At 43.6% G+C, this 19,857-nt stretch overlaps 1 protein-coding gene across 5 annotated transcripts in view; it reads right to left on the bottom strand.

Moving 5' to 3' along the window:
- Window positions 1-19,857, bottom strand: part of SMURF1 (SMAD specific E3 ubiquitin protein ligase 1) — a 102,121-nt gene that overhangs the window by 17,678 nt on the left and 64,586 nt on the right. For 3 of the 5 annotated variants that reach the window (XM_032872664.1, XM_032872663.1, XM_032872665.1), the window contains exons 2-9: window positions 9,291-9,329; window positions 8,016-8,124; window positions 6,403-6,536; window positions 6,182-6,247; window positions 4,868-4,943; window positions 3,115-3,356; window positions 2,322-2,406; window positions 571-717 (exon numbers count right to left, since the gene is read on the bottom strand). In XM_032872664.1, the coding sequence (XP_032728555.1) occupies window positions 571-717; window positions 2,322-2,406; window positions 3,115-3,356; window positions 4,868-4,943; window positions 6,182-6,247; window positions 6,403-6,536; window positions 8,016-8,124; window positions 9,291-9,329 (898 nt within the window). Of the gene's footprint in view, window positions 1-570; window positions 718-1,609; window positions 1,688-2,321; window positions 2,407-3,114; window positions 3,357-4,867; window positions 4,944-6,181; window positions 6,248-6,402; window positions 6,537-8,015; window positions 8,125-9,290; window positions 9,330-19,857 lie in introns of all 5 variants that reach the window. The other 2 variants (XM_032872667.1, XM_032872666.1) reach the window with 2 other exon arrangements.

Genomic DNA, 19,857 nt, shown 5'->3' with positions numbered 1-19,857 from the left:
TAGGACTAGGGGAGGGATGGGGTAGCATTTGCCTTGTCCAGGTTTTGCCCCCAAGGGCAGCTGTCAACGAGAAGAACTACGTGGACTCTTACGTTCTGGAGGACACAACAAACCCGGGACCCTGAACATGGGATCCAAGGTAACTCCCAGTTCCAAGCTGTCCGGGAATGAAGGGCACGGGAAAAGGCTCCAATGAGGAGCATTTCAGGCTGCAGCAGCCCTTCCAGGTGGTGGCGAGCGAGCGCTAAGGAGAAGCTTCCTTTCGCTGTCCCTCGTTCTAAGGGCCACGCACTCCCTTGGAGAGCCACGTGTGGAAGCTTCGAGAACGGAGCTGTACTGAGTACAGACTGCCCTCTCGGTGAGTTTTATTGAGGCTGCGGAAAGGAAAGGTGGCCACGATACAGCTCGCAGCTCACCTGAGAGTCTGAATCATGCGCTTGTCGACAACAATTTATTGTATTTTACTTAGGCTTACTCTCCACTAACAACGCAGTAGAGAAGAGAACTGTTAGTAGAAAACATTAAATTATAAATGTAAGAAGTCAACAAAGATTTTATGAAAAGTCTTACTTCATGATGTGATGTAATCTTGGGTCTGTAAACTGGGTTGTTCGGTTATTATGATCTACAAAATATATTCTCCCCGAAACCGTACTTCGGACTTCCCAACCTGGTGGCAGTGGTCCAAGTTCATCACAATTCACACTGTTAAGGTCTCTACCAAAATGGAAGATAACAGAGAGGTTTGTCCATCTGTGTGTGGGGGCGGAAGACCGAAACTTCAGCAAGAGGTGCCACAGGAGACCCCGATCGACGCGGCCGTGGCTCCGTTCCACTAAAAGGGGGCAGTCATGTTGCTACTTACGCCAAACTCCCACCGAGTCCAGGCCTGTGTGCTGCAGTGGCAGCGACACCCGAGAAACAAAAATGGAGCCCTCAGAGCCTGTAGCCGTGATGGGGAACCTGGTCCACCCAGGGAACAGCATTTCTTACACTTAAGAGGGCCAAGTAGCAGGAAGTAGCGGACTGCTGGTGGAAAACTCTGAATTTACAAGCTAAATTAAATGCTCCAAGGTCACAGAGGTGTCTCCACTGAAAAGCTCCCAGAAGCCCAAGTTTAAAGCTCAAGGGGACATATTAACATGCCCTCGAAATCTCTCAGTTCTAAGCAGGAGTGCCCGGAAGTGGCATTCTCGGGCTTCAGTGGGCTCCGTTCCACAAGTGTTTCTGATCCCAGCCCCGTGGTTAGTGACTGCAATACAGTCCAGTCACAGTGCGGGGACACAACATCACTGACCAGGTCGCTTGTCTAATTAGTACAGTGGGTACTAAAGGGACACCTCATTCATTTGCAGGTAATATTTCCATTCTAATTATAGATCCTGAATCTTAAAATTCAACGGAGACTCAGAAAGTCAGCAACAGGAAGCTTGTTCTCAGAAGAAACGAATTATGAATAGAAAGGAAAGGAGCATTACTAAAAATGTTATTAGGTAGTAATGCTATTCTAAAACAAAACAAATTTTGAAAAAGAAAGCAAAACAAAGAATAAAAAAAAAAGAAACTTAACTCCATTATGGGATGGGGGAAGGGTGGGGGTCTCTCTGACCTGGGCTCAGATGTATGGCCTTGTAGAAGGAATTCGTATAGAAAAGCTTCATCTCCCCCAGGAATGGTCCCCAAGGGACTGAGGCAATAGGGACAGTAAAGTAGAAGAGAGAAAGGGTAATAGAGTCTTTATATTTCCTCTGTAATGTTTTCTCATGGAAAATTTTCACCCCATACAACAGTAGAGAGAGACCATTAACGAATAACCCACTCCGACCATTACCAACTCATCATCCACCTGTTTCAAACACGCCGCTACTCGCTCACCCCACCCCCCACCCCAGCCCCAATTATCTGAAGCAAACCCTGGATATCCTATCATTCATCCATTGCTTATTTTTTGTTGAAAATGACAGCAACACGCCTTGAAGGGCTCATTGGATTTTCAAGCAAGAGCACATCGATTTCATCTAGGGGCGAGGGTCTTTCCAGTTACGTGATCTGATTTCAAGATCCTGCTCTCTCAGGGACCCACTTTTGTGACAATAGCAGTGACCCGGTTACCGAGAGGAGTCCAAAGGGAGCAACAGAGCTGGGACTCCAACCCAGAGCACCTGCGTCCAAACCCTGTGACTCCTCCTCTCAGCACTGCCACACTTCTTCCAGCCCAAGGGCTGCTATCATCCAGCAGAGGGCCGGTGGGGAGACGGGGGGAGTCCCCCCCGAAACTACTGGAGAAAGGGCTCTGACCGTGCCCATTCTAGAAAACCCACCTTGGTATCCTGGGGTCGTGCCACGTGCTGACTCCAGTCTGTGTGTGCAAAAAGTAAACTTGGCCCTGCACCGTTGTTCTTTGTTCTGCACGAGAAACCAGAGGAGGCAGTTAGGGTCAATTCCAAGGACAGTTGTCAAAGCATCTTCACGGCACAGAGCCTAAGCCTCCTCTTGGTTTTCTTTTGAATCACAGGGACATGGGGCAGCGGTGAGCTTCCGCTGGCCCTGCTTGTGTCACAAGCCCTGCGTGTACTGTCTGGCGGGGGGGGGGGGCTCACCCCACTCCCACCTGCCAAAGCGGTGCTCCCCTTCCCCGGCCACAGCCCGCAAAGCGCAGGACGCACAGCCACCTCGGCATTGCCCTCCGCCTGAGCCCAGTCATCAACGGCCACTCTCATGTCTGCTACTATCTGCACATCTCCATTACATTCCTCCTTCCCTGGGTTCTCCGCTCTGGGGCAGTCAGATGCGCCCTTTCCCTCGTACCCGGCACAGGCCTTCCCACACTCACGCCACTGTGTGCTACACGTACCCATCCAGCCCACGCATCATCTTGCATTTTTTTTTTTTTGGTCTTCATTTGCCTAAAACGTTCACATGATTGCTAAACTGGGAGAGTAGAGCAGTTGCTGACACATTCACGATTTATCACCACCTTTTTTACTTGTCTTTATTCTGACACAGCCGTCGTATGGCCCGGCTCTGCCAACGTGGGCGGTCGGGGCACGGACGAGTCACAACAAAAGGAGCCATGGCAGCTACTAGGGGGGATGGCGGGGCGGATTCTCTCACCATAGCCTTCGGGCAGTTCTGGTGACTGGTGGCCGTGGGGTCGGTTCTGAGGCGTCTGGAGAGACCCCCGGACCTCGGGATTTCGGAGTCGCTGCGCCTGGAGTCTCTGATCTTGACTTGGGGACTCCACGAACCTGCAGTCCCCTCCCCCCGCAGCAGCAGCGGTGCTGTCTGTGTAAGGGGCCGGCTCCTCCATGAAGCAGCTGAGTGGCCTCCCGGGCCCCGAGTCTTCATACACGGTTCTAGAAAGGAGAGGCGGCACAGCGCGCATGGGGCCCCGAGCCCGAGACAAGCACCTAAAAACTGACCGCGGAGCCCCCCACACCTGTTACTGGGCTTTCCCTCCACAGAGAGGCGCCCAGCGCCCAGCTGTAGGAAATTCGTTCTGTCGTGTTTAAACAGACAGACTTATTCGTGAGCCACAAGCAGCCAAGGGGAGCCCTGCGGGAAGCATGACTAAGGCCACGTGCAGGATGCAGGCGCAGGGAGAGCTGAACGACTGAGAAACCCGACCTTGCGCTCTAAGGAGCTCGTGGAATGAGATTTCATGTTTTCTGGCTTTAAAATCAAATCCAAATACTCCATTTCCCTCGTTACTTTACTGTATAATAGAACTCGCGGTTATGTAAAGCACTGCACTGACTTAAAGTACTCTCGAGCATACATCTCCACCTCCTGAACAATTCTGAAGACAATTTACCTTAATAGGCTACTCCCCTCACAAGTAGTTTTTAGAAGCATCTTACACTGAAAACTTTCAAACATGCCCAAATTGAGAGACTGCCTCCACAGCCCACCCCCGCCAGCCCCCCGAACTCATCATCCAGCTACGACAACGGCCAGCTCTCAGCTACTCCTCTACTTCTCTCCTCTCTGCTAGATTATCCTGAAACCAATCCCAGAGTGTTTCCGTTTCATCCTTAAATATTTCAGCATATAATCTCAAGAAGATAAGGACTTCTTCCATAATCACAAACGAAAAAAAGGGCATTGATTTTTTTTAATATCATCAAACACCAGTGTCCAAATTTCTCCAGTCAGTGGGCTCATTAATCAGGATCTAACAGAGGTCCCCACACTGCATTTAGTAGTTAGGGCTCTTAAATCTCTTTTATTATTAATTTGTAGATTCTCTTCCTTTTTATTTACTCCTCTTGTGATACAGCTGTCCAAGACGGAGCGGTCCCCCACGCTCTACCGAGCGCCGCCTCTGGACACTGTTCAGGGCCCTCCTGCAGGGTGGGACGGCTCATTCCTCCGACTGGATTTCCAAGAGCTGCGTTAATGTCAGATTACCTCTCTTTGGTGGTATTTTAGCAACTATTAATGATTGCTGCCCAGCTCCATGAAGGCACTGGGCATCACAAAACTAGGACAGTGACCAAAGAGTTTTTAAAGTTTTGTTTTGTTTTTTTTTTTTAAGTGTTTCACAGCTTTTTTTGCTCAGTGTCATGGCTAGAATTTTTAATAGATTTGATGTGTTCCCATCTGTTGTAGTTTATATTTCTTACTGATGCTCAAACTCCCATCTCTGGCCAGTGAAAACCTCTTTGAATTGGATCCCGAGGAATCTTGCGGGCACGGCCCCACTCATCTGTACAGCTTCCTTTATAAACAGGGAAACCCGGCCTGTAACCCAAAGTCCTTTCCTGCATGCCGCGTGTTCAGCACCCAGGTGTGAAGGCTACAGTCAAGGACCAAGAGAGCCCAGGGCAGCAGAGATGCACGCGGGCACTGCCATGGGGATACGTACCCTTCGTTCTCTAACAGTCCCCTGCAGTCCACCACGGAGCCTCCAGTGCCTATCCTGTCTCGTGTCTGTAAACTGACTAAAACAGAGAAGAACGTGTTGCATTAGAAACCAGCGGCATTTCACACAACTGTCACACAGTGAGCCACTGCGAATGTGTAACCTCCGTACGCTATTACTACACAAAGCGAGGCACATGTACACACAGAAACGTATCTACTGCCAGGCTCTCCAGTATGAAGCACTGACTCCGCGAGCTGCTTGGAATAGTCCTGGGAAATGCGGAGAAGGGGGTGCTGCGTTTTCACCCTCCCCATAAAAGATAACAGAGTCACAATAGTCGCTTCCTCTAAGTTACCTCATTTTTAAGGAAGATCTTTAATGACACAGAGAGTGCTTCCAGTATCTGCAAAGTCTAGATGAATTTAAATATTTATCCTCTATCCCTACTCTGACAACAAAGACACGTATAACGTTGCTTCTAGGTATTCATTTTTCCCCCTGGCACACCACTCCACGGAGAAAAAGAAATCACAAACGGAAAAGCATTAAGTGAGAACTTTCTCATTATGACATTTCAGGATGTGTAACCACCTGTTCATTTATTGTGAGTCAAGTCTCTTCAAAGACAGTGCCCGAAAGATTTGGGGTCCTAACTCACTCGGGTATGCTGCTGAACTGCTGGGTTTTCTCCACCTCCTTGCAATGCACACAGTCCACGTGGGAATTACCCTAAAACGCTAATAAAATGAGGTGGATAACACAACAAGCCACCTGACAGGGAAAGCGCTTCCAACAGGATACCTCTCGTCAACACCTGTAACTTTAGCGTATCTCATTTTTCTCCCTCCTCCACAGTTCAGTCCTAACTCTGTAAAATCCCTATCACGCAGACGTCTTCCGAAGTCATCCTTGTTTTGTACACACACACACACACACAGTAGGTCTTCCTGAAGAAACCAGTTCTTGGCCCTCGCATGTGTGGCCACCTTTCTTATCATGTGCCCTTGGAAGAGACACTGACAAATTAATCGTCCATGAATGAGGTGCTTCAAATGGTATTTGAAATTCTAACCTGAAATCTTTTGGAAGCCTAGTCATGGTCCTCAACTTGGGATGACGGGATGAAGGGAATTAGATAAAATAAGAAAACCACACAAGATGAACGTTTTTAGTGCTGAAAAGATGACCCCGGATGTGGCCTGTCCTTTGACATCTGTCACCACTGTCAGTGCCTGCGTGTGCTTTCTCGATGAGGAAGCGCCGAATGTGAAAGTCTGTAAAAGCATCTCTTTATACAGATGAGAAAGTTCTTACCCACTATTTGGCCACGAACTGCATCAGTATCTGAGGGGTTTAGTTTGCATAGATCCAAACGCTGGTCTGCAAACAAACAATTCAAAACTTAACCCAGGGAAATGTTAACTAGGGAGGAAGGCAGGAATTGTGTATTTCAGTATTCAAAAGAAAAAAAAAAAAAGATGCCTCATGAGCCTTCTTCGGTTGTATGGAGAGGCAGAAAAGCATTTGGTTCTTACATCCGGTATCTTTTAACCGGCTGATGGCGTTGGAGAGCAGCCGCACACAGCCCAGAAAGCCAGCCCCCTGCTTCTTGTGGATTTTCTTGTGGTTCCACACGCTGATGGTTATGGAATCCGTTTTGCCGACATACCTGAAAACGTGCAAACTCCGGTTTAATTGTCTTTCTGAGTTAGGATAGCCCACTGAGATCTCACCTAATTGACTTGTTGGTACAAGAGCCCCTTGAACACGATGGGGGCCCTCTGGTCCAGATCTAACGGGCACTCAATAAATACATACCGACTCACATCAATGGTCTGGGAAAAGGCCTCCAGCCAGTTATAGAAGAAGCAAATGGACATAACTACATCGTAACAATAATCCGAGGACAGAGACTCACTGTATTTGCACAGCTCCAAAGGACAACCACAGGATTCATAAATTCCCACCAATTAGGCTTCACTGCAGAATACCAGTCTGCACCAAGGGGCCTTAAAAACCCAAAGATCCACCCGAGGCACACTACAGAGTCCTAACACAGACATTACACCCCAGCTGCTGCCCGTGCAAATCAACCAGAGGGCAGCTTTTGGGACAAGGAGTGACCACCACTCTCCAAGCCACTTGGGATTCTTGAGTGTAACTGCAATGAGTCTTGGAATCCAGTCCCTAAACATTCCACCCAAACTCAGTGCAATCCGTATCATACAAAACCAAGAATCACTCCACATTCCTTTGATGAAATTTTCTCAGCAGGGACATGAAAACGTAGGTGGATATAAAACGGTGGTTTTCAAAGTGCAATCCATCTTAGGAACGAAGGTAAGAAATTCTCTGATGGTTGCATAGGCTGAGAGACATTCAACCATACCAAACGATATTTTCTCTTGTAGAAAATCTACTTGTACTAAGAAGTGGGATTTTAAAAAAGATGGAAATATACATAACACGTTTGCATAATAAATATGAATAATAACACATTTTTTAAAAGATTTTATTTGTAAATAATCTCTACACCCAGTGTGGGGCTTGAACTCACAATCCCTAGTTCCATGCTCCACAGACTCAGCCAGTCAGACGTGCCCAAAATAATACATTAATTAATTCATAATGTCTGTCTTTGGCTCAGGTCATGATCCCAGGGTCCAGGGATCAAGGCTTGCATTGGGCTCCCTGCTGGGAGGGAGCCTGCTTTTCCCTCTACCCTTCTCCCCTGCTCATGATCTCTCTTGTTCTCTTTCAAATAAATAAATAAATAAATAAAATCTTTTAAAAAATAAATAAAGTTCTACAACCAAGTTTAGATTTTCACTGGAAAAGATTAAAAAAAAAAAAAACCACAGTATACAGAGGACCTGAACTATGGCCCCTATTTTTCCTGTTAACATGGCCAGGAGATAGAAAAGTTTGAAAACCACAGTTATAGAAGCAAACCATAAAAATCCATGAAAATGTCAAACACAAGAACTTCCAGGTATATGGATTCTAAAATTAGGCAGTATGTATCCATTTGGCCATCCAGTAAAAAATCAGTAAATCATTTTTATCTTTATTATTAAATGCTTCTCTTAAAAGCTAGATACCTACTTTCCTGGGGCTCCCCAAACGGCTTATACAATATTTGACTCACAGATCATAGTGCTGGTTCCATTTGGGGTCCAACGTGTTTTTCACAGTGTCCGTTGAGTGGCACTGCCCAGATCCGTCCACCACAATCTTTGCAAAGGGGTCGGGAAGTCCTAGAGGAGAGGGGACAGCCACACCTAGATGAGACTACAGATCCATCCACGGGACACAGAACACGGTCTTACAGGCTACAGAGAGCTTCAAGATCATCTAATTTGGTGAAGATTGCCCTGCTGCATTTTACTAATTTAGGGTCAGTCTGATGAGAAAAATAAGTTCTTGCTAGTTAGCTTCCTAAGAAAGGCAACTCAGTATGACAGCACTCTCAGATTTTTAGAGGCTAGAAAACGATTAAAAAAAAAAAAAAGGTTTAAATGCAAAATTTCATTTCCGATGATCACTAAGCGGGCTAATTAGCTGGAAGAAAAGGGATCTGTAATTAATTGTATTTAAACTCTCTAAAAAATAACCTAGAAATCTTGTTTATTGATCTTTGTCTAGTTTATCTATGGACACAAGTGTTCACCAAGTCTTAATCAGGAAGGTTCCTAAAGGCTGGTGTGTGAATCACATGGATTTACACGATCCGAGAGGTGGCACAGGCTGGGGCTTTAAAGATACACCTGGATGGGGGCCACTACTCCCCGGCTTCCCAGCTACTTAAATAAAGCCCGTAAGCCTAAGTTTAAAATGTGAATAATACCACTTAAGAGTTGAGCAGCACTCTTGTGAGAATCAGAAAGAGTGAAAAATTTCATGCTGCAGGCACCTACTCTATTGAATTTTTTTAAGTTAAGGGGTAATTTCTTCCTGCAGAAAAGGACCACCATTCTATCTTTTGCACTTTTACTTTTTTTTTATACTTCCTTTCATCATGAGGCTTTCAAAATGTGATTTAATTTCTAAAATTTGACTAACAATTTGACTCAAACCCAGCTATTTTATAGAACAAATGTCTCGTGTGTATTTGAGCTGAGAACACTTCATCCAGCAGAAAGCAATGTATTGATGGGTGGAAAGACAGAAAACAGGGTGCGGCCGGAACAGGGAATGAGAGAGACCGTTTTTCTGGTATGAGTTATTAACTCCGTGCCTCGCAGCTAAGGAGCCTCTACATTGTAGTCAACTTGGAAATGAAGCTGGTCAAATGATGAATCTATTCGGCAAAGGGCAGAACTCTTCCGGGGAATAAACCCAGGAGTTTTTTAAAAGTTGACATTGCAAAAACACGTGAGGAATATTAATATGGTTAAGAGAGCAAAAGCAGGTGTGTACTTACTGAAGAAGTCTTTCTTTGCAAGGTTCTTGGCACATAATACTGAAAACAAACAGAAATCTAGGGTTAGCCTTTATGGAAAAGATGTTCACCACCATCAGTGAAAAGTTGTTCACCACCATCACGCCCACCAGGACTGGGTTGTGTTGCCCTAACTCCAAAATGGCCCCCAATTCATGTCAGAGCCCTAAGCCCAATGTGACGGTGTTTGGAAGTGGGACCTTTAGGAGATGCTCAGGTTTAGGTGAGGTCATCAGGGTGGGGCCCTCATGGTGGGATTAGTGCCCCAACAAGAAGAGACCCCAGAGCTTGCTCTCGCTCTCCTCTCCATGAGAGGATACAGCAAGATGGTGGCTGTCTCAATGCCACAAGAGGGCCCTCACCAAGACCCACATCCGCCAGCACCTTGATTTTAGGCTTTTCTATCCTCTAGAACCAGAAATACATGTCGTTTAAGCCATGTCTTCTATGGTACTTTGTTAGAGCAGCGCAAATGACTGAGACATAAGTCTACATTTGCAATGGGGAAAAAAAATCTAGAACTTATCTTTGCCAGTGATTATCTTTCAAGTTTAGTACTATGCTAAACAAAAAACCTGACAAGTAACTAGAAAATATTTTCTCCTCCAATTGGAAATCAACTGTAACAAATATAAGATGTTTTAATTTAAACTTTAAGTGTTAAACATACAGAGATAAATTTATCAATATGCTCTTAGAACCGCACAGAATCACATGAACGCCAATTCAAATTAAGACCTACAATATTTACTTTACAGCTCCTGCTGACAGCAACAAAAGGAACTGCATTTTGGACATTCGGAGAAATAACACAATTTCGCAAATTCTAGATAATAGAAAGCAAGGGAGACTGATGGAAAATACGAGACCACCATCAAGTGTTGTGAAACATAAATGAAAAAAAATGCGTATTAAGAATTTAGCACAATGGGGCGCTGGGTAGCTCTGCGGGTTAAAAAAGCCTCTGCCTTTGGCTCAGGTCATGATCCCAGGGTCCTGGGATCGAGCCCCGCATCGGGTTCTCTGCTCAGCAGGGAGCCTGCTTCCGCCTCTCTCTCTCTCTGCCTGCCTTTCTGTCTACTTGTGATATTCTGTCTGTTAAATAAATAAATAAAATCTTGAAAAAAAAAATTTAGCACAGGGACGCATGGGTAGCTCAGTCAGTTAAGCGTCCGACTCTTGGTTTCAGCTCAGGTCATCATCTCAGGGTCGTGAGATCGAGCCTGGTGAGGGACTCCAGGCTAAGGGTAGAGATTCTCTCTCCCTTCTCCCTCTGCCCCTCCTTCTCTCTCTCGCTCTCTCAAATAAATAAATAAATCCTAAAAAAATTTAGCACAATGTTGGCACATAGAGAGAATACAATAAATGCTGTTATCATTATTTTAAATGACAAGGTGGCATCTATTTCCATGAAAAAATTTTGTTGCCAGCTGTTCCATGATTAAAGCTACCACCACAAGGGAAAACACACCAATGTCACTTTTCCAGCGCTCCACAAATTTTGCCAGTTTTTAAGAATACAGTGCTTTGCTATGAACATATCATTTTTATGTATATTCATATATACTGTTCCGTCAACTTTTCACTCGGCATCCTTCTACATCACAGCTTTTATGAGAGATAATTCACATACTATACAATTCATCTAAAGCATATAATTCAATGGGTTTTTGTATATTCACAGGTTGCACAAGCCCCACAATCGATTTTAGAACATTTTCCTCATCCCCTGGAAGAGATTCCACACCCATTAGCTATGACTCCTCACCGTCCTCCTAGCTGACCTCTAATCTACTGTATGTTTCCGTGGAGTTGCCTTCTGGACAGTTCACAGAAGCAATCACACCGTATGTGGCATTTTGTGACCGGCTTCTTCCACTGCGCGTGTTTTTAAAGTTCACCCATGTTGTAGCGTGAATCAGTACTTCGTTCCCCTCCGTAACGGGGTGATACCCTATTGTACGGACAGACCGCATTTTCTTTATCCATTCATCAGCTCAGAGACATCTGGGTTGTTTCCAATTTCTGGCTATTGGGAGTGATCCCATACGAGCTGTGAGGCAGACCTAGATTTTATTTTTCTGGTTGGGAATCTCTGAGGCATTACGTCTAACATTTTGAGCAAGTGCCTGGCTTTTCCCCATGGCACTGGCACTATTTCATCGTCCCACCAGCAGCATCTGATGGCTCCGATTTCTCCACACCCTAATACTTGTTATTGTCTGTCTCTGTGGTTCTTCATCTCTGTGGTTTTAATTTGCACTTCTCTGATGACTCATGACTTGGAGCATCTTTTCTTGTGGTTATTAGCTATTGGTAGATCTTCTTTGGAGAAATTTCTATTTAAACTTTTTTGCCCATTTTTTAATTGGGTGATTTGCCTTTTTCTGTCAGAATTCTTTATTCTAAATATATAGATTTCTATAGAGAAGCTAACCTTATCAGATATAAGATTTGCAAATATTCTCCCATTCTGGGGGTTTTCACCTTCTTGATGTTGTTTTTTAAAGATTTTATTTATTTGACAGAGAGACCACAAGTAGGCAGAGCAAGAGGCAGAGGGAGAGGGAGAAGCAGGCTCCTCATGGAGCAGGGAGCCTGACAGGGGGCTCGATCCCAGGACCCTGAGATCGTGACCTGAGCCGAAGGCAGAGGCTTAACCAACTGAGCCACCCAGGCACCTTCCCTAAGTATTTTAATCTTTTGGGTACTATTGCAAATGAAATTGTTTCCTTAATTACATTTTCAGATGATTCTAGTGTACAGAAATACAACTGGGTTTTATACATTCAACTTGTATCTTATAACCTTGCTGAACTCATTTATTAGCTCTAATACTCGATTATCTTGAATTTTCTGTATAAAGATCATACCATCTGCAGATACAGTTTTATTTCTTCCTTTCCAACCTGGACGCTTTTTTTAAATTTCTCCTGCCTAACTGCCCACTACCTCCAATACGAGACTGAATAGCAGGGGTGGCCACTCATCTTGGTCCTGACCTTAGGGGAAAGCATTCAGACTTTCAACCACTGAGTATGATGTTAGCTGGAGGGTTTTCGTAGATGCCCTATATCTGGCTTGGGAAGTTTCCTTCTGTTCCTAGTTTGTTGAGTGTTTTTATCATGAAGTGCCATTAGCTTTTGTCAAATACTTTTTCTGCATCACTAAGATGGTCATTTAGTATTTGTCTTGTATCCATTGGTATGATACAGTACATTGATTCTCAGGTGGTAAACCAACCCTGCATTCGGAGATAAATTCTTAAAGATTTTATTTTTTAAATTTTTAAAAAATTTATTTGACAGATGGAGACCACAAGCAGGCAGAGAGGCAGGCGGGGCGGGGGGAAAGCAGACTCCCCGCTGAGCAGAGAGCCCGACGCGGGGCTCGATCCCAGGACCCAAGACCACGACCCGAGCCTAAGGCAGAGGCTTAACCCACTGAGCCACCCAGGCGCCCCTCGGAGGTAAATTCTACTTGGTTATGGCACATAATCCTTTTACGTGCCGTATTCAGTTTGTTCGTAATTTATCAAAATTTTTTTGTCTATATTCATAATGGATATTGGTCTATAGTTTTTTTAACCAGAGTGATACTAACTTCATAAAATAAGTTGAGAAATGTTCACTCTTAGTTCTTTTTATAAGTGAAGAAAAGGTATTCATTTTTCTATAACATTTAGTAGAATTTGCCAGGAAGCCATATAGGCCTGAGCTTTACCTTGTGGAAAGTGTTTTCAATTACTAATCCAATCTTTTCACTTTTTACATGTCTACTCAGATTTTTCATTTCTTCTTGAATCAACTTTGGTAGCTTGTGTCTTTCTAGAAGTCTGTCAGTTTCACTTTGGTTATCAATTTGTTGGCATAGAGGTGTTTACAGTATCCCCTGATAATCCTTTTTATTTCTATATAGTCAGTAGTAATATTTTCTCTTCATTATAATCTTTATGCCTTTCCTTTCCAAGGGATGGACACACACACACACACTTTGTCTCTCTTTGGTCTCCTTTGTGGCTAGATCATAATTTATTATAACTCTTGCTGTTTTGTTTCTATAATTATAAAAGTAATACTTACAAAAAATGAAAACTTGGAAATGTGTAAGTAAAAAATTCATGACCCTGGAATCTCGTCATTAACTCTCCTTAAGATTCTCCTGACTACTTTCACATGCTTATTATTCCCATTGAACTTTCGAATCATTTTGAGCAAGTTAAAAAAAATTACTTAATAAATAAATTTGAGGGGACTTATCTCTTTACAATACTGAGTACTCACATTCTTGAATGTAGTACACTGATCCATTTATTAAATTCTTTAATGCTCTTAAGTGAGGTTTTAAAGTATTTCATAAAAGTGTCCCACATTTTTAATTGGGTTTATGCTTCAGTGATTTTTGGTAATATTGTGAATGGGAGTTCCTTTCACTGCATTTTCTGTCATTTGGATATAGGAAAGCTATTGATTTTCTTGCATTAATTTAAAAGCAGCCATCTTTTCCAACTCCCTTCAAATGGATCTGCAGATGTTGCCTCCTTCAACTTCTTTTTTCTCTCCCATAGTTTCAGTGTCTCAAAGGCTCTCACGTCAAGCTCAGATGTCCAAAACTAATCCAAAATTAAAGCTGAAATCTTCCCACTCTGCCTAAAAAGCTGGTCCTCTCCAAGGATCCATTACTTCAGACATCAGCAGCTACACCCATCAGTTGCACAAGCCAGAAATCTATGTGTCATGCTTTTACTTCTCCATCTCTCTCGAGTCTCTTGACTTCTCACCATCTCCACCCTTGTTCAAGTCCCCAACATCAGCCATCACCTAGTAACCTTTTCAAAATTTAAATCTCCTGCCTCCTTCCACACTGGCTTCCCATTGCAAAACTCCAGTCCTGTCATGCTCTAACCCCAACAATCTACCTCACCTCTTTGGCCTCAAACATTATCCACCAGCTCCCGGCCCTCGTTTTTCTAAGGTGCTGGTGCTGGGCTGCTTTTGACTGGAAGAATTCTGCTCACATCTCAAAAAGACGGATCTTTGTTCATATTTACAAAACTAGCGATGTTTTAATTAAAGGCTCATTCCAGTGGAATGTGATTACCTCATAAGTGGAGAAAGTCTCAATGGCATCAGCAAAGACAATCTTGCCTCCCTTTTGTGTTAAAACCATTTAGGGCCATACTGAATCTGGTTCGGTTAAAGGAATTATGATTTCTCCTGCTAGAATAATAGTGTGATCTTGTACACTCTAGGAGGTAAAATGATAAACTGTAATTTAGCGCAGCCTAAAATCCCACTCCATCCAGAGACGCCAATTCTGAATGAGCTTCTGAGGACATGACAATGAACAGAAAATGAAGTCTATTTCTCTCAGCGTATTCCACTGCCTGGTTGCTTTGACTCCAACTCTCAGGTCCCCCTCTACTTTGGATACATCACCATGATTTCCTAATCACATGCCAGAATTTCCTATGTTGGGGATAAGTGACAGCAAATTACCGAGGGGGCTGGCCTGCTCCTCTGCCTGCCACCCTGGGTCCCCACCAACAGCAACACCACTCATGTGACTTTAGAGGCTCTGAAGCCCTTTTATGTACGGTATCTCTACCTCTTCCTCGCAGGATTTGGCAAATGGACAGACAAGGCAGGTGTCATTCCCCCCTCCCCCACTTTCTCGGTGAAATTATGAAGATTCAGAAAGATGCTTCCAGCCCATCCCACGTGACACTATCACAGCAACAGCATGGCCATTACCACTTTAAAATTAAATCCTCTCCCACGGGGCACCTGGGTGGCTCAGTGGGTTAAGCCTCTGCCTTCAGCTCAGGTCATGATCCCAGGGTCCTGGGATCGAGCCCCATGTCAGGCTCCCTGCTCCATGAGGAGCCTGCTTCTCCCTCTCCCTCTGCCTCTTGCTCTGCCTACTTGGGGTCTCTGTCAAATAAATAAATAAAATCTTTAAAAAAAAAAAAATTAAATCCTCTCCTTGTCTGCTGCTTCGACTCTGTTCCTCCCTTACAAGAGGGTCCACTGGAATAAGGAACCGTGTCTTTTATCACCACTGTCTCGGGAACTTGGTGTGGTGCCTGGCACACAGAGGTTACTTTTAAAATGCTTGCTGAATAGGGCGCCTGGGTGGCTCAGTGGGTTAAGCCGCTGCCTTCGGCTCAGGTCATGATCTCAGGGTCCTGGGATCGAGTCCTGCATCGGGCTCTCTGCTCAGCGGGGAGCCTGCTTCTCTCTCTCTCTCTCTCTCTCTCTCTCTGCCTGCCTCTCTGTCTACTTGTGATCTCTGTCAAATAAATAAATAAAGTCTTTAAAAAAAAAATAAATAAAATAAAATGCTTGCTGAATAAATGAATTGGGTAATAACCTTTTCTTCTTCTTCTTTTTTTCTTTTTTTGGAGAGAGAGAGAATGTAAGCAGGGAGGGACAGAGAAAATCTTAAGCGGGCTCCACACAGAGCCCAACATGGGACTCGATCTCACCCGCCTGAGGTCACGACCCGAGCCAAAATCAAGAGTCAGACACTTAACCGACTGCACCACCCAGGCGCCCCTTGTAATAACCTTTTTATTTTCCCCTGAACTCATCGCTAGAACATGAACACCAAGAAGGCAGAGACGATCTTCCTGAATCATGACATCCCTGCCACGGAGCACAGGGCCTGGCATAAGTGAAATTCTCAGGAAATGCTGGAAATGCTTGAAGGAACGGCTAAATGAAGGAGACCCTTGGCCAGCGCCATGCCCCCACCCCTGCTGTGGGGCACCTGCCTCCCTCATGGGGAGGGGGTCCCGCGCCCTGGGGCTTTTTGGGACAAGTTCATGCTATTTCTTGAGGTATCATTAGGGACATCTGGCTGACACTAAGGGAAAATATATTCCCCTGAAATTTCAAGCCAGATGTGATATTTCAACAAGGGAGAAATTAAGTATGTGTCAAAAAACCAGTAATAAAAACGGAAAGGGCGTTTGGAAATTTTCATTTGAACAAAAGCCCTCATTAACGAACAAAATCATTTTTACATCTTAAGGGATGGTCTTCAGGGACTGGTTAGGCCACTGCATTCCAAGAAGATACATAACATATTTAATTTTTAAAATTTAATTGTAAAGTGTTGCTTTTTGGGACACCCTGGATTTGCCCCTGTGGGACGGACTGGAGGAGGACTCCTTCCCATGGGAAGAATGACCCGAGCCAGCCTCACGGGGAGCAATTTCCAAAGCTACGCTCACTTCTGTTTGAGTTCTTCCCAAGCATCACAGGCTAGACAGTTGCATCTCATCTTGCCTTTTCTACCTCCAGACCATGTTTCTGTCTTAAATCAGCCAAATGGAACATTTTTCACCCAGGAGAGTGGACCCAAGGCATCAATGGTCAGGGGACTTACACAGGTGTCTTAGAACACAGGAAAACCCAGGTTGTTATTAGAGACCGTTTTATCTCAGTAGTTAAGGTTCTACTCCAAAAGTAATCAGTTCAGGTAATTATCAATGATGTCTCTCTACACAAGTTTGTTTTTCCTTTCAAATGTCCTCATGTCAAACGCCATACACAATGACACTGATGAACTCCCAACACCTGGGCCCCCTGCGTCTACCGTCTCAGCTCCTGCAAAGCTCGTGGTGACAATTACTGGCAATCAAGGAGCACTATGCAACGTGACCTTCCCAAACCACTCTGGCAGGCGGACTATATCCCAGGCAACCATCTGACCAAAAACATCCGATGAAACCTATCCATGGAATCCAGGGGGATAGTTTGGGAGATGAGGAAACTTTGTCACTGCTTTGCGAAACTTTAAGAAATACAATCTAAGTCCCTTTAGTGTAAAGACAGCAGCTGAAATTTACTGAATGCTCACCAGGTAATGTGCACTATATCAAGTATCTGACATGCATGACTGCGTTTACTCAACACAATTCCATGGAGTAGTTATTTTCATTATATTCATTTTCCTGATGAGAAAGCTAAGGCTTTAAAAGATCATATGACTTCACCACCCCCCACCCTGAGTCAGGCTAGTACATAAAAGCTGCTACTTCTGAGAGGTGAATCCATTTAACCTCTTAACAGATGTTTGGGGATCACCCCATGCCAGGTGGAGCCCTGTTCTAACGCTGAAGGTTGAATGAAGCACAAAACAAAACAAAATTTAAAAATCTGGGGCTTGCTGTCAGTTTGTTTCCTCAGGGTTTGACATTAAAGAAAAGTAAATTAAGATACTTGTTTTTTTGTTTAATAGCAATTGCTTTAAACTAACTTCTCAAGCATTCTTCCTAAGGTTGTACAGTATAAAATAAAACTCAACTTTGTCAGGAAGGAAATGAATTTTAACCCCAAAAAGCTTGTCATTGAGTAAATGATATCTGATCGTCACCCAGAAGGACAGGAATGAACTCTGTTAATAGGTGATAATCCAGGGCTAATTGGAGGAGAAACCTGCAGGCTTCCAAACATCCTCACCTACCTGGGCTGTGTCCTTCTGATGAAGTCATTTTAAACAAGGTGATAACCACTGAGAGTGAGAGAAATTGAGGGATTTAGAGGAAAGAAAGCTAGAAGTAAGCAAATTAGTCTATAACCTGGTCATTGGAACAGACATAAAACAAACAGGCAAGGAGGAAAAAAGTAATAATTAACAAATAATAGCAGGAGAAAGTTCTTTGAGCATTTTCTCTCCTTCAGTTACTAAGCTGACAAATGAGGCTTTATTAATTTGATGCATAGAAAGGTCAACAGAAAACCGAAAAGTAAGCAGGAGAACACATTGCCAGTATCCCCATGCAAGGTTATAAAAAAAACCCATAATCTTCTAGAACAAAGCCCCTTATCATTTCTTTTCTATTTATCATTTTATAGCACCAAGTTCTAAAGCTCTGAAGTATTTAAGGGTATTATTTTGCACGATTTTATCATAAAATCTTTTATAATTACTTAGCTCATCATTATTTGCATCACAGTATAAGTCAGGGCAAAATCATTATGCTCAATTTAGTTGAGAAAAATAGATGCTCGGGAGATTGAGCAACTTGCTCCAAGTGACCCAACGAAGTCAGTGATGGAGACAAGGACTTAAGCCAGTCATGAATGAAAACCACTGAGTTCACTGAATTATGCTCCTTCGTTAAGACAACTGAGTGTGAAGAAGAAAACAATCTGTTACAACATTAAAAATTTCAAATCAATGTGGCCAACACTGGATTCAAAAGATCATTTAAATTAAAAAAAAAAAATCAGGGGCAGCTGGGAGCCTCAGTTAAGTGTCCGACTCAGGTCGTGATCTTAGGGTCGTGAGATTGAGCTCCACATCGGGCTCCACACTGAGTGTGAAACCTGCTTATGATTCTCTCTCTCCCTCTGTCCTTGTCCCCACCCCACTCTTTCTCTCTCTCTCAAAATAATAGTAATAATAATAATAATAATAATGACCCAGCAAGTCCACCCTTAGGCACATAATCAACAGAAATGCACACATATACATATGTTCACCACAAAGAATGGTTATAACAGCAGTTGGCGAAAGTCAAAGGCCAAAAACCAATGAGACACCCATCAATAGTACAATGAATAAAGAAGTTGCAATATTCACAAAACGGAATATTATAGAGCAGTGAGCAAACCAACTTACAACTACACACAAAATTAGGAAGGAATCTCATAAATTGAGATGATATTGAATGAAAGATACAATCTACGTTTTACAACGCCATTTATACAAAGCACAAAACCAGACAGAACTAAGATATACTGCTGAAGTGTGATTAACCTTTAACGGGGGACAAGGTAGGGACGGGAAGGGATCACAAGAAAGGCATCCGGGGAACTGGCCAGACTATCTCCTGATCTGGGTGCTGACGACATCTGTGTTTGGTTTGTGAGAATTCGTTGAGCCATACACTTAAATATTTATAAATCAATCATAAAAATCAATGGAACAGAATAGAAAATCCAAATATAGACCCATAGGTCTGAGATCAATTGATCTGCATCAAAAGTGCCAAGATAATTCAATGGGGGGGGCGGGGGAGAATAGTCTTTTCCCATTTAGAAAATGGGATATCTAGTTGGAATAAATGGGATATCCTTAGGGTAAAAATAAACTAGCTTTAACTCTTGTCTCACATCATACACAAAAACGGACTTGAAATGGAGCACAGACTTAAACATTGGGTACCACTAAGAAAATAAAAGGTACTTTCCCCCAGTCAGGGAAAAATCTTCATAATATATATATATATATATCTGACAAAAGATTTGTATGCAGAATATATATAAAGAACTCTTACAATGCATTAATAGAAAAACACCCCAACTTAAAACCAGACAAAGAAAACTGGGACACTGCACTGAAGATGACATCAAACGGCTGGTAAACACATGAAACACGGTCAGCATCACTAATGATCAGTGACACGCACAGGGAAACTACAATCAGGTGTCACTACACACCCACTAGAACAGCTAAAACTAAAACGACGGACAAGACTACGTGCCAATGAGGACTTGGAGGGACAACTCTCACATGTCGCTGGTGGAAGCAGAAA

Source organism: Lontra canadensis, unplaced genomic scaffold (genome assembly GCF_010015895.1).
Source record: "Lontra canadensis isolate GAN:19392208 unplaced genomic scaffold, GSC_riverotter_1.0 scaffold45, whole genome shotgun sequence".
In the NCBI taxonomy this organism is placed as follows: Eukaryota; Metazoa; Chordata; class Mammalia; order Carnivora; family Mustelidae; genus Lontra; species Lontra canadensis.
This window is presented reverse-complemented; position numbering and strand designations above follow the sequence as displayed.